This window comes from Colias eurytheme, chromosome 17 (genome assembly GCF_061535395.1).
Source record: "Colias eurytheme isolate Ceu_HAF_F1 chromosome 17, ilColEury1 Martin Lab GWU primary, whole genome shotgun sequence".
Lineage (NCBI taxonomy): Eukaryota > Metazoa > Arthropoda > Insecta > Lepidoptera > Pieridae > Colias > Colias eurytheme.
Window position 1 is genome coordinate 9,325,255 of NC_142996.1, and position 14,832 is coordinate 9,340,086.

Here is a 14,832-nt window from a genome sequence, read left to right on the forward strand (position 1 = left end):
CATAGAGATTCAGGGTTCGATTCCCGATGTTAATAACAAAAATAAGTTCCCCTAGATCGGACACTGAGGGCTAATCAACTTACATGTCCGTAAAAGAACTCTATTAGTTACAGATGTGAAATACATCTGCCTCATAAATAATAGGACTTCAATTACTCTGTATAAGGTAAAAGAATTAATTGAAATAAAAAACAAATTTAGTAAAACACTTTATTAATAAACATCTAAACATTACATCGATAAGTATATATACTCTCTATACAAAAACTAAGCATTGATATTATAATTACACAATTTACATTATATCCTCATTTTAACCCTGAACTCTTTTAATAAATACAAAATAAACATAAACAATTCAACACTAGTAGAAAAGATAAAGATCTCATAGATTTTTTGAAAAAAGTTAATTGGAATGTAATAGTTATGGCCATGTTATGGCATAATATAAAAAGAACAGAAAATATACAATATCTATCTATAATCTGTGTGCATCGAAATAGTTAGTACACATATTAAATACAATTTTTAAAGTTTGAATAAAAAAAATGTCAGCTCATCATAGACGCTATAGGAATAGACTATCTAGGCTCTAAAACAGTGACACAAATTATTTATCTACATACTGACGCGGCAAAATGTGAAAGTCATCGTACATAAAACTCATGTGATAATTTTAATATAAGTACCTACACCTATCCTATAGAAACACAGAAGAAAATAAAATTAGGCCAGTATCATTTTAATAAAATACAAAAAAAAATTGGTTGTCTGTAAAGTCGGTTTACTGACGATAGTTGAACGTGACAACGTCTGATTGTGCTTCTTTGTCGCTCGTTCCGCGCTCTCGCTTGCACTTCAAGCCTTACATGGAACGCCTCAGGGCGAGGTAACGCCGCATGAGTCATGTTTTTTCATGCGTGCAGCCGGCGTTATCGAATTATAAGACGTTGTCACGTCAAAAAAAATGAAACACGTTCGATAAAATTGTTACCATTATTTGACATACCACAAACATTATCTGTGGACGAAGACATAAAGTATAGAGCACGCGCGCTTTTTAATTATCTTTTTAAATTAATTAGACCATAACTGGACCATAATAATGGTTCGTTCTATTTTCCAGTACTGCGAAATGCGTTAATTCGTTACAATTCCGCGTAGCTATAAAACTATTCGTGGAGCAATGACCGTCCGTCAGTTACATCTTGATTGCAATTCTTGTTTATATCTAGCGCTGTTTGAGATTTTAGTTTGACGATAACGTCAAGTTATTAAATGGCCAAATTGCGTAATAGAAACAAGTTTGATAGTTTCTTTACTTTTTAAGTTGCAACAATGAAGTTTTGGCGCCGTGTCAACTTGTTAATGACTCGTTGAATTGTAAATAAATAATAATTTTGATTGACATTTTATTCTATCTCATATATGTACTTAACAAATATCTGTACATTATAATAGTTCATAGACATCTACAATTTATTTATTCCAAATAACAGTGCCTGGTTCATTTCATTTCTTTAAATTTTTAGAATCACAATTATAATAATAATAAAGTAGTATGTATTCTAATCAATTCTACAAATAAATTGGTAGGCCATAATATTTTTTTTAGTTAATAAATACAACAAAGAAGTAGAAAGAAGTTCGCTAGGAATACTAGTAGTTACCATATCATATTTTTTCTCGACAACATAATTAGAATTTTATCTATAAAACTTGTCATCTAATTACATAAATATGGCCTTAATATAAAATAAAGATACGTTCAGCTAATGGAATATATTTAACCAGTAATGAACAAAAATCGAAAATAGCCCTGATTCTGTCATATACGATGATGATGTCTATGGATGTGTAAGACGTCTAAAAGATAGATTTTGTAAGCACTGGTAAAAGTTCTTAGAAAACATATCACCAAACATGAATATAGAACAATATACAATAGATTTTCTTTTCTCTTCTAAATAAATGGTTTTTAAATAGCAACACTGACAGAATCAGAGCATATTCAACAAACTATAACCAAGTGCCAACATCGACATCCCGCTATCCCTCTTGCGTCGACATTAGCGTATCAAAAACGCCAGACCCCATTCCGGTCGAGAAATAACTCGAAAAATTGAACATTCCAGACGCATTCACATTATCTGTTGAGCCAAATTGGGCTTTATTGTTACTATGCATAGGTGTCACATTCGCACTGAAGGATTTCTTCTCATCTTTAGGTACATCGTTGTAGGGATTTGTCAGATATTCAGCGAATATTTCGCTCTGTTGTACGCTTTCTGTCTGTTCATCAGGTGTCGGTTCGTTCGTTTGTTGTGACGGTTGTAGTGATATACCGATCGGTGTGGATACCATCTGAAACAAAAAAAGATTTTTTTTATTGTTTTATCTTTGCATGGTTTTTAGTCTATATATATATCTATTTATAGTCATCTATAGTTCTTTATATTGTATATGAATAACAAAAAACAACAATATTAATTTTAAATGTATTTAAAAATGTAAATACATAATGTATCATTTGTTGATATTTCAAAGCATTGGATTAAGCGCTTTAATATAGAGCAACTAACATGCCTTCATGCAATCAAGATTTTTTTTAAATGCGTCACCTACCTCATTCAATGGCTGTAGCAAAACTGATGAAGTTAAACCCGATTGATCGTACAGCGGATTTCTAATTGCCACCATACCACTAACAGGCGGGCCTAGTGTTGGTGACATCACTCTAGCTACACCACTTTGTTGTACCGGTGGTATATTTTGTTGTACCGGCGGTATATTTTGTTGTACCGTTGGTAAATTTTGTTGTACCGGTGCTATATTTTGTTGTAACAGCGGTATATTCTGTTGTACCGGTGGCATATTCTGTTGTACCGGTGGCATATTTTGTTGTAAGGACTGTATATTCTGTTGTACTGCTGGTGCATATTGTTGTGTTGTTTGCACACTTTCTTGTACATTAGAGGCGATTTGTTGTTGCTGTGGTACATTTGGTTGTTGTATTGGTACATTTTGTTGTTGTGTTGGTACATTCTGTTGTAACGTGTACACATTTTGCGTTGCACTTTGCACATTTGTTGGCGGTAGAATCTGTTGTATCGTCCCAGGTAATGGTACAGGTGCGACCAACGTTGGCCCGCCTGGTGGTGTCATTGGTAAGTTTACTGGAGAACTGGCCATAGAGCCTACTAGAATGTTCGGTGTTTGTCGTTGCATGTGAGTGGGACTGGACTGGAGTGTGTTGGCGGGTAATGGGTAAGGTTGGGCCATGTTTGCCGGGTATTGGGCCATGTTTTGTGGAGGTTGGGTCATGTTTTGTGGGTGTTGGCCAATGTTGGTGTTCGTTGGCGATGTGTTATACGAAGGAACGTTGGGCATACTGTTTGGTGCAACGGGAATTAGGGTAGGAAGCGAGTGGGGGATGGATGGTTGCATGTGGCTCGGCAGGTTTTGACCTGGCTTCGTATTGTCGTTCACTGAAAATAAAATATTGTGAATTATTTATACATGTAGTAATAATATACAAACTACAGTATAGCCAATTAGGTAACGACAATTTGATGGATATAAGAACATTATTTTTTGAAATAAATAGCCTACCGTCAGGGAAGAGCTCCTGTTTCAAATTGGGTAGAAATTCGCCGATAATGTCCCACGTTAGGTACCATAGGTCATTGTACCCATCTCCGTTGCTGAAAATCTGGAAGGTATTATAAAAAAAAATCATATGTAGGTATGATAAAACAAGTATGATTAGCTCATATAACATGAAATGTAAATAAAAGTGCATTATGCCTATTACTTCGGTTGTTTGAAGTAAAACTTCTTTGTGAGTAAAATTTCAAGGTTCTGTCATGGTAACACTGTCACATCATGGAGTAAGGCGACTATTTTGATATCTTTGTGTGGTGGTATAATATTTATTACTAGCTGTGCCCCACGGTTTCACCCCCGTGGCTCCGTTCCTGTTGGCCTTAGCGTGATGATATATAGCTTATAGCTTTCCTAGATGAATGGGCTATTTAACACCGAAAGAATTTTTCAAATCGGACCAGTAAGTAGTTCCTGAGATTAGCGCGTTCAAACAAACAAACAAACAAGGCCCGATTCAGTGCGACGCGGACCGTCCGCACGCGGACTAGGTTTTGCGTCCGTCGCGGATGATTTTGTCGTTCAGTGCGATGCGGATCGGGATCGACTGTAACCCTCTCGGTTTGCACATTTGACGCAGCCGCCATGACAACGACAGTACTTTACATCCGCTCCGCGTGACTGTTGTCCGCCGAGCACTGAACAAATACATTAGAACCAAGCACCGTCCGCCCGCGGACATCCGCGGCGCGGAGGAGCGGCGCGGAGCGATTTCGACCGCGCGCGGATAGCTCTCCGCGACGCGGACAGCTCCGCGTCGCTCTGAACGCGCTGTAAGGTTTCATACATTTGACCGTCCGTCGCGGACGTCCGCGTAGGTCATCCGCGTCGCACTGAACAGGCCCTTACTCTTCAGCTTTATAATGTTATTAGTATAGATTATACCGTGCTATCGTGTTACCTTAACCGAGTGCATAACGAGCAGCATATTCTTCAGCGACTCCAACGCCCCCTCCCTCAGGGGCTCCGCACTAGCCGCCAGTAGTGCTCTCTGCACGCGCACCACACGCGCCCACAGCGCTGCGAATGAGGCACGGGCTACTAGCGCGGAGAGGTGCTGTAGGAACACCTGCACACACAGACATATGACAAATCAGAAGGGGGTAATTAAGCTTATGGGATTGTCTCCGTCCATGAACAATTGCAGAGGTAAGGTAGCCGCTGCTAATGTTTTATGCCCCTGCAAATGTTTATGGGCAGGTTTTAGGAGTATGGGAACATTTGACGACGGAAATTAAGGAATATACTGGGAAGGGTAAGGAAAAGGGTATGTACTGACTTACCAACTATCAGTACAAAAAAGTTTACTACACGCTGATCTTCTGCAAGATCGTAGTAATTTTATGGTGCAATCTTGTCCAATCATGCCCGATGCTCACAGTGAGGTATCGGTTAGACGATACGCACGCGCACGCAGCAGCACGCAGCTGCAGCACGCAGCAGCACGCAGCAGCACGCAGCAGCACGCAGCAGCACGCAGCTGCAGCACGCAGCAGCACGCAGCAGCACGCAGCAGCACGCAGCAGCACGCAGCTGCAGCACGCAGCAGCACGCAGCAGCACGCAGCAGCACGCAGCAGCACGCAGCTGCAGCACGCAGCAGCACGCAGCAGCACGCAGCAGCACGCAGCAGCACGCAGCAGCACGCAGCTGCAGCACGCAGCAGCACGCAGCAGCACGCAGCAGCACGCAGCAGCACGCAGCTGCAGCACGCAGCAGCACGCAGCAGCACGCAGCAGCACGCAGCAGCACGCAGCAGCACGCAGCAGCACGCAGCAGCACGCAGCTGCAGCACGCAGCAGCACGCAGCAGCACGCAGCAGCACGCAGCAGCACGCAGCAGCACGCAGCAGCACGCAGCTGCAGCACGCAGCAGCACGCAGCAGCACGCAGCAGCACGCAGCTGCAGCACGCAGCAGCACGCAGCAGCACGCAGCAGCACGCAGCAGCACGCAGCAGCACGCAGCTGCAGCACGCAGCAGCACGCAGCAGCACGCAGCAGCACGCAGCAGCACGCAGCTGCAGCACGCAGCAGCACGCAGCAGCACGCAGCAGCACGCAGCAGCACGCAGCTGCAGCAGCACGCAGCAGCACGCAGCTGCAGCACGCAGCAGCACGCAGCAGCACGCAGCAGCACGCAGCAGCACGCAGCAGCACGCAGCTGCAGCACGCAGCAGCACGCAGCAGCACGCAGCAGCACGCAGCAGCACGCAGCTGCAGCAGCACGCAGCAGCACACACACACGCACCTTGCACATGAGCGTGTTGGCGCGCGCGGCGGTCTCGTGGCGGCGCGGCGGGTGCGCCAGCAGCGGCAGCAGCACGCAGCTGAAGCAGGCCTCCCACCCGGCTCCGCGCAGTGACGTCAGAGCCGGAGCCAACAGCGCCCGCTGCAGGTACGCGATCGCGCTGTTCGACACCTATACAATAAAAGAATAACAAATAAATAATAGAAACTCCGCTACCTCACAAGGAATTTTTTGATTTTACAAAAAAAAAAGAAGTTGTAAATTTACTCCACTTTATACCGTCCATGGTCTGGTGCAGATAAAAATTAACAAAAAACATTGCAAAAGAAGAGAATGTAACAAAAATGAGAAGAAGAATAATTAACGGTCAATCTGAGGTCGGCAAGTAGTCAAGTCCGATATTATAACAAAACTTATTAGTAATAAGACAATATAAATATTGCGGTCAACATTTTTGTGGACTTAACAAAAGCGTTTGATACCGTGAGTCATGACTTGTTGTTATCAAAACTTCATTCATTGCATTGGTATCAAGGGAACAGCTCATAAATTAATCCTACTACCTCGCAAACCGTTGTCAAAATGTCAAAATTGGATCATGTCAAAGTGATCCTATGCCGATATGTTATGGAGTACCACAAGGCTCTATTCTAGGCCCACTCTTGTTCTTAGTATACATAAACAACTTATATGAGCCCTTCAAAGGTGACTTAAGTCTATATGCTGATGACACCCATATTCCCTTATGGACAGTCAATACACTCTTTGATATCGGAAGCTCAACATGACATGACCCTCCTTAACACTTGGCTACAAAATAACCTACTGACAATTACCGTTGAAAAACGAATTACATAATATTCTCACCTAAATCTAAAAAAGTTCCCGCCCCACTTTTTATAAATAATCAACAAATTAAACAAATTAATGAAGAAAAATGTCTTAGGATAGTCATATGACCTGGAAACCGCATATTGAGAAAGTCAGAAAAAATAGTTTCAGGATTTGTAAAATGACTTCCAAATACTGTTCGATATACAAAAGGATTTATATAGGAACATCCGTTAAAACTCAACTAAATTTTAACACTCACCCGCAATATTTTTTTTGTCAAGGTGTACGTACGTAAGCTTATAATATTATTACAAAACGTTAGAATAAGTGAATTGTAAAATTCTCTGAAATAAATGTCTCTAAACCTAAGTAGAAGCCCTCCCCGGGTTGTCTCGATTTCCAACAAAACTAAAAAAATTCAATGAAAAAATTGTAGGTAAAAAAAAAATCAAAAATCCATTTCAAAGCATAATGAAAAAAAATATCTTTACTTTACAAATTGTCAAGAATGGCACTTTTGTAAAGTAAAGCCCAGAATGTATTTCTAAAAGTAAAGAAAAAAAAATTCTTTCTCCCCATATTTCCTACCCATTGTGTTTTACTTGATTGTCTTACCACATTGAGACTAACTAAGCACAACTTACCTGTTTCCTTCTGTCCGTACAGAACTCGGCAATCCCTTGCAAGAGAGGTTTCCACGCCACCTCCCATAGGTCATATTCTTCTGCATCTTCTAAAATACAACAAAATAATAATTGGCATATTTAGACACATCAAAATTTGAAATTCATAATTTTTAAGAACATTTTGTAAGCTTTTTGTTTTATTAGTAACTAACTGCTCTTCGCGGTTTCACCCGCGTGGCTCCACTCCTGTTGGTCTTAGCGTAACGATATATAGCCTATAGCCTTCCTCGATAAATGGGCTATCTAACACCTAAATAATTTTTCAAATCGGACCAGTAGATCCTGAGAATAGCGCGTTCAAACAAACAAACTCTTCAGATTTATAATATTAGTATAGATATCTAGAATTAACTCACTTTGTTCCTGATCGGCCTCGTCTCTCCACCACTTGAATATCTGCGCAGTTCGACTGTGCAACGTGTGCATAAGGTCTAATAGCTGAAAAACACATATTTAAAACATTTATAAGCAATCTTTTTGTAATTTGTGTGATTTGTTTTAAGTTAATTAGCCAAAAGAATGGTTATGTAGGTACTTATTTCTCTATTCACGATTTTATCAAATTATGTTTTTATTAGCAAGCCTTAATTTGCAATTCTTCTTCACCTTCGATATTATTTGAAATTTGATACATTTTGAACACAGAAATAATTTTAATGTCTTACCTGTATGCTGACCATGTGGTAACTGTCCAGTGAATCTTCTTCATCGCTCGAATCGGAGCGTCCGCGTCCTTTAGACTTGCGATTGTCGCGTAATTTACTTGTTTTACCTGGAAATTGTATAATAATTGAAATTTATTTAATTTGCTTTTCAACTGTAATAAAACTGACCATCTTAACATCAAATATCAAACTTTCGGTAGGACTAGAAAGATCAAAATTGGTCCTTCGAGCCGGATCTTTAGTTTTCATCCTCTCTACGAGTACAACGCTAATACTCCACGTTGCGTTTCTTTATCCCATATCTTTTACCAGAACGCAACGTGACTCTAACGTGACAGAGCTCATTTATCACGCAGTCAAATATCAGGTATTGTCACTTACCAGAGTGTAGTGTCGCTCTAGCCAACAAGCGCACCGCACGCACTGCGGCGCGGCAGTTGTGCGGCGTCACGTGCGCAACGTCACGTATAACTAACGCTAACGCTTCCACGCAGCGGCTGAGAGCCGAACTGCGGTGAGCACGCAGCGTGACTTGTTCCAGTTCCACTTCGACCGCTTCTGTCGTTTTGCCCGACTCGTTTTTCACCTGTGAAAGTGAGACATTCTTTGGCTTTCCAGAATGTACAATACAAAATATGCACACGCATAAATATGCAACACACACTTTATTATGCAATGAATAAATCGCGTTTTCAATCCTTTAATTCATCACTTAAATTTAAGAATGACAATTGAAGGGATTAGAGCATTTTTCATAGTAACTATATTCGTGACTGAATTAATAGGATATACACTTACCAATATCCATCCCTGCGTTTGCGGCGAATGCGACAATTCACTCTCGGATGAAACGCTCGTTGGTCTTCTGTCATTTTCTTCTTCCGAACCTTCTGATCGACTCGCAGATGCTGAAACAACAACCAATAATGAATATTCCTGTGTACATACATTATTTCTTCCAACTTTTACATTGTATTTATTATTAAAAAAAACCCTAAATATACATTATTGCAATTTTTCGATTCAAAGAAATATAAAACCAACCAGACAAAACATAAAATGAAGCGATGTGACGAAAAGATAAGTTACTAATTAATTATTATCGTAGATAAAGTTCTATGATTACGACATTCATGTCATCATTGATTCTATAATTCATTGCCAATGGATTATAATTGACCGTGACTTTTTGGAATAGGGTTGCCATCTTCAGTAATTCAAATAATGCATATACTCGTTCATGAGAAATGTGACTATTTCTGGAAGAAGCAATAAAAGATCTGATTAAAGATTTCAGCCTAAATTAATAAACGTGCATAATTTGAGAAGTTTCAAATACCACAGGAAGGTTCCAGTTTGAAAAAACATCCCTCCATGGGACAACATATCCTTAAAACTGATCTATCATCTGTAAATGCTGCACAGGATAAATCATATTTTCCAAATGTTGTTAACCATAACAGATCAGACATATCCTAAGCCTATCATGTCTGATAGATAAACCTAATGCATGCCGCAGTTTAAGGAATTGACCCAATTACTAATCAATAGACAAAAATTAGAGGTCAATCATAGTTTCAGATAAGATATTTGACTATATAAAATAGTAAATTAAGCGTTAATTACATCAATAACTACAACACCATGAAGTTACTACTGGTAGCCGTCAGCTTTGCCGTGTGCTATGCGAGGCCTGAAGAACCGATAGGTATCAACTATCATGAGGCCATTGGCATTCCTAAAGCTAGTCTTATAAGGCAAGCGGAACTTGGACAAGACTTCGACGGCTCCAGAATAGTGGGAGGTACGCCTGCAGCGCTTGGTGCTCATCCACACTTGGTAATTTTTTTTTTAAGTTTCAATTGGCCATCTAAGTTTTAAATGTTGATTCATCGATGAAATTAAATCGCGATCAATACTTTAGTGTAAATTATGTGTAACACTGCTTTTTTCGTTTTCAATTCATGTCTTTTTTTACAAACGAATCTAACAAAGTTATAGCATGCGTAATATTAAATGATTGGCAGTCCTCTTCCATATTTATAATTCTGTAACAATTGTGTTTTACACTGCACATAATTTCTCTTTTACAAATGCCCTATTTAATTTTCCAGGGTGGTCTAGTCATCACACTCACTAGCAACCAGCAATCAGTCTGCGGCTCCTCTCTCATAAGCAACTCTCGTCTGGTCACAGCGGCCCACTGCTGGACCGATGGCCGGAATCAAGCTTCATACTTCACAGTAGTGTTGGGCTCTGTTAGGTTGTTCTCCGGCGGTTTGAGAATCAACACTAATAATGTGCAGACACATGCTTCGTATAACACGCAGACATTGAGCAACGATGTCGCGGTTGTGGCTATCAACCCGATCCAATATACCAGTAAGTTGAAATGACCAAGGAATGTTCTGTTTTTTCGATCAGCTACTTTAACTTTTTCACTCCGTTGTGAACTGCAGAATTTAATACATTAAATTGCGTCCAAACAGTAGTGCACAATTCGTTTGTTTGGTGTATAACTTCTCAATTCGAATAACTAGGCTATCTTTAACACCCCTTAATTGCTTGTTCTTTAAAGTCAATCTTTTATTTCAGACGTAATCAGTCCGATAGCTTTAGCTACCGGAAACAACGACTTCGTTGGAGCTTGGGCGACAGCTGCTGGCTTTGGAAAAACTAGTGATTGTAAGTTCTGTCAACTATTTCTTTCTTTTTCAATAAAAAACAGATTAGACGTACTATTCAACATCTAACATTGGTGTATAAGAAGCGAAACATAAAATTACATATTCAGAAAACTTATTCTTTTTCGATTATTTTACTTTCAATTGATTTCATCATAATTGGCGTATCTATTCATTTCAAAAATTGTATTACTAGCTGTAAGGTACCCTATTATAAATAAATAAATATCACATTTTAACCGAACATTATAGGGGGCGGTGTGAGCCAGACACAAAACCAAGTGAATCTCCAAGTGATCACCAACCAAGTGTGCGCACAATCGTTCGGTAGCATCATCATATCCTCTACACTGTGCGTGAGCGGCGCGAGTGGTACCAGCACGTGCGGTGGTGATTCCGGTGGCCCATTGGTGGTTAACAACGGTGGCACACGGCAATTGGTAAGAATTATTTTGTAACTACTACTTAATTTTATAATTTAAATAAAAGATTTTTGCACGCTCAACTACAAGCAGAATGTCTAAGAATCTATAAAATTTGTACCTCAGCTTTGTAACTACTTACATTCAGCAAATAATGACAATTTGAATTTGGTCTATTTTATGATCCAAGTTGTGAACGTAAATCGTTCTCTGTTATCTCTATAGGGCAAGCAAGACTTATCGATTAACTTTTCTAACAAGATTTGTTGATTCTCTTGAGAATTGTGAAATGGCAAAATATATGCCTGCTTTAGTAACAATGCTTTCTTCGCACGATTTTTCAATAATACAAGCTTGCGCAGCATGCGCATTGAGCATTACTCAAAAATACTGCAAATTGATCAATAACTGTACACTTTAAATGTTTCTCTTCTATTACAGACTGGTACACTTTAAATGTTCCTCTTCTATTACAGATTGGTATCACATCGTTTGGATCAGCGCGCGGCTGTCAACGTGGTTTCCCAGCTGGTTTTGCAAGAGTTACATCCTTTGCAAGCTGGATCCAAGCACGCATGTAAACCGACTACCGAAATATTGCACTCAAGTTCGAATAAATTGTTTTCTATCAATATCCTCTTTTATTTATTCGTATTTACATCTTCTATCTGTAGTAAATGTTGTAAGCCTTGTAGTTGACTTTTCTGAGTTACTAGATATTGATATTTTTAGACCTGAAGATGGCCTTTTCAAAATGACTGTGTGATCTGGTGATTCTGATTAAGAATTAATTTTAATAAACACGGGTAAATTTCGACTAGACGGAATAAAAGCGTTGAAATTATGAAGTAGGTAAAATTGTTTTATCAACATTATGAAAGAGAAGATTAAGAGAAGTATTGGCTATATTTATTTATTAAGGACTGATTAAAATTTAAACAAATGATAATTCGAATTAAATGCAAGATAACGCATAAGGAGATTAGCCAGGTGGGATTAGATATGATAATATATCAAATAAGGGTCAGTGTTACAAAACATACTGAATGAATAGATTTATTTAAGAGCAACATAGCACAATAACATGAAGATTTTAGTACTTTTGAATTTCATAGAGACTGTATTTGCCAGGGAAACAATAAATAATGATTATCATGAAAGTGTTGGGATACCATTAGCAGCCCGGATTAAACAAGCAGAAGAAAATGGATATTCTGATTCCAGGATTTATGAAGGCTCGTTAGCGGAACTTGGAGAGTTTCCACATATGGTAAGTGGTTTAAATACACCTATGTTGGAAAATATCTGTCTATTTGAATTTAGTTTAGGGAAATAATATTAAGATCAATATTGGGAGAAGCCCCTGAGATACAGTGTTAGACTAGTTCAGGTGCGGAAAGATTCGTAATTTTTATTTGTGCGTTATATTATGCCATTAAAGATGATTATTATTAATTTATTCCGTCCTATTATTTTAGGGTGGTCTGATTGTACATTTTCCAGGCGGAGCATTATCAGTCTGTGGTTCTGCTCTCTTAAGCAACACAAAGCTAGTGACAGCTGCACACTGTTGGACAACAACTGGTTTTCAAGCGGAACTATTTACTGTAGTGCTAGGTTCCGTCCGTCTGTTTTCTGGTGGTGTAAGAGTCGATACAGATAATGTGATAACTCACCCAGACTACAACGCAGTCAATCGTAATAATGATGTTGCTGTCATTACGATAGACGAAGTGGAATTCAGCGGTAAGTTCAATGAAACGGTATATTCTTTATTGAAGATTCATTCAAGAAAGTATTTTAAGCAAAATTAGATGAATTACGTTTGCGATTTCTTGCACAGAGGTTGTAGTTACAGAACACGGAATAAGATAAGGATTTTAGGCAAGACAACTTTATTCAAAATATGTAAAATGTGTGATTAAAACGTTAAGATTAAAATATTTAACATTTTTCCTCTAATAGTTAATTTCGGTAACCAATTACATAAATTGTATTTTCAGATGTAATCAGTCCAATCAATCTCCCATTCAACAGCTTTAGTTATGCTGGATCTATGGCAAGTGTTGCTGGCTTTGGAAGCACAGATGATAGTGAGTAGTTAATAATTATTTTATAACAAAACTTACGCCACCTAATTCTTACTTAGAAAATACTATGCAATCAAAATCTTCAAGAGATTTTCAAGATATAACAATATATTATATGGAATTTTGAAGAGATCCTATCCAAAAACACATTTTCCAATTGGCGATTACAAAATGGAGCAATTATGAAATAGATTGAAAATCAAGAGAATTGCTATTGACATTTCAAATTGTTCCAATCGACTCTAGAACTCTACTAAATCGTAGTGTTAATTGTTTTTTTTTTACAATTTCAGACTCTCCCTTAACCCTATCTCAAGTACTACGAAAAGCAGATGTCCAAGTTATCACGAACACAGCTTGCCAACAAGTGTATGGTGATAGTGTCGTGATTGACTCGACACTTTGCACTAGCGGCACATTTAGTAATATATGCGGAGGGGATAGTGGAGGACCTTTGTCTATACACACTATTGATGGCCCACAATTGGTGAGTAATATAACTGAAAATGGTGGTTTATTTATTTTCGAAAGCGAAAATAATAAGATGAAGATACAAATACATTGTTATCGTATTTCTGAATTTTTTATTCAAATTCAAATTCAAATTTCTTTATTTGCAGAATGTAGATTTACAGATTAGAATAGGTGTCCAAAAAATCATATACATACATAATTGTTTACTTGCGTTTGATTTTACGCGAGTTAATGTTTTAAATCCGTTAAATCTTCAATTTCTAAATACATAGTTGTTTTCTACCAATTTACCCAAACTCTGAAAATTGAAATCAGTTCCTAGACGAATGTATAAATTGCAAAAAAATGGCAAAAATAGAAAATCTCATCAAAGGTTCTTTGTTTCAGATCGGGATAGTGTCATTCCAGTCAAACAGAGGCTGTGAGTCCGGGTCCCCAGCGGGCTACGCCAGAATTAGTGCCTTCCAAACATGGATTGCCTCACAATTATAACAATGTTTCTAAATGAAAGAATAAAATTTATTTAGAAGATTTGATGGTTTTATTATTCCCCAATGAGATCACGAGTTTTACTGTAACCATTTGTTTTTGTAAGTATTATATTTTGGTTATATCTTCTTTCAAACTACCCTCATCACAAAACACACTGACATTATTTTTTTTTTGCAACACCTATCTTACTTATCTACCAATATTGTATTGCATATATCCGACCAGAACAGTGAGGTATCTTTCGAAGAACTTGGTATGGCAACATACTGATGTGCTACATATATTATTTAGATGCATTTACTTTTAAAGAAGGTTTAGTTGTTTATTATATATATTTTTACGATAAAAATGGTATAAAGCTGTTACGTATTTGTTTATTGAAGTGAAAACTTCTTTAGCGGCGTTGAGCACTTTTTCTGTAATGGGTATAAAATCTTAAACTCGCGTCAGGACACGTGACCTGATCGAAAAAGCATAAGACGGATACCATTCCAAAATATCAAACATGCTCAACGTTAATAATCAAGTTTTCACTTCTGCCGGCACTCCCGGAGTCCAACCCGGTTTTTTTTATTA

General features: G+C 38.4%; 3 protein-coding genes across 4 annotated transcripts in view; 2 read left to right on the forward strand and 1 right to left on the reverse strand.

The window, feature by feature from the left end:
• Positions 1–202: 202 nt before the first annotated feature.
• garz (Sec7 domain-containing protein garz) overlaps positions 203–14,832 on the reverse strand; it is a 31,279-nt gene continuing 16,649 nt past the window's right edge. For both annotated transcript variants that reach the window (XM_090111677.1, XM_090111678.1), the window contains exons 21-30: positions 8,893–9,002; positions 8,476–8,680; positions 8,095–8,201; positions 7,786–7,867; positions 7,388–7,476; positions 5,910–6,080; positions 4,565–4,732; positions 3,613–3,712; positions 2,626–3,488; positions 203–2,364 (exon numbers count right to left, since the gene is read on the reverse strand). In XM_090111677.1, coding sequence (XP_089967803.1) covers positions 2,050–2,364; positions 2,626–3,488; positions 3,613–3,712; positions 4,565–4,732; positions 5,910–6,080; positions 7,388–7,476; positions 7,786–7,867; positions 8,095–8,201; positions 8,476–8,680; positions 8,893–9,002 — 2,210 coding nt within the window. In that variant the 3' untranslated portion in view covers positions 203–2,049. The remainder of the gene's footprint in view (positions 2,365–2,625; positions 3,489–3,612; positions 3,713–4,564; positions 4,733–5,909; positions 6,081–7,387; positions 7,477–7,785; positions 7,868–8,094; positions 8,202–8,475; positions 8,681–8,892; positions 9,003–14,832) is intronic.
• On the forward strand, positions 9,707–11,832 carry LOC149901414 (collagenase-like). The gene is made up of 5 exons (XM_090111676.1): positions 9,707–9,933; positions 10,209–10,476; positions 10,690–10,779; positions 11,031–11,218; positions 11,677–11,832. Exons 1-5 carry the CDS (start codon positions 9,739–9,741, stop codon positions 11,779–11,781), a joined length of 846 nt encoding a protein of 281 aa, XP_089967802.1. The 5' UTR covers positions 9,707–9,738; the 3' UTR covers positions 11,782–11,832.
• LOC149901415 (epithelial serine protease-like) lies at positions 12,285–14,256 on the forward strand. The gene is made up of 5 exons (XM_090111973.1): positions 12,285–12,470; positions 12,679–12,946; positions 13,204–13,293; positions 13,584–13,777; positions 14,152–14,256. Exons 1-5 carry the CDS (start codon positions 12,285–12,287, stop codon positions 14,254–14,256), a joined length of 843 nt encoding a protein of 280 aa, XP_089968099.1.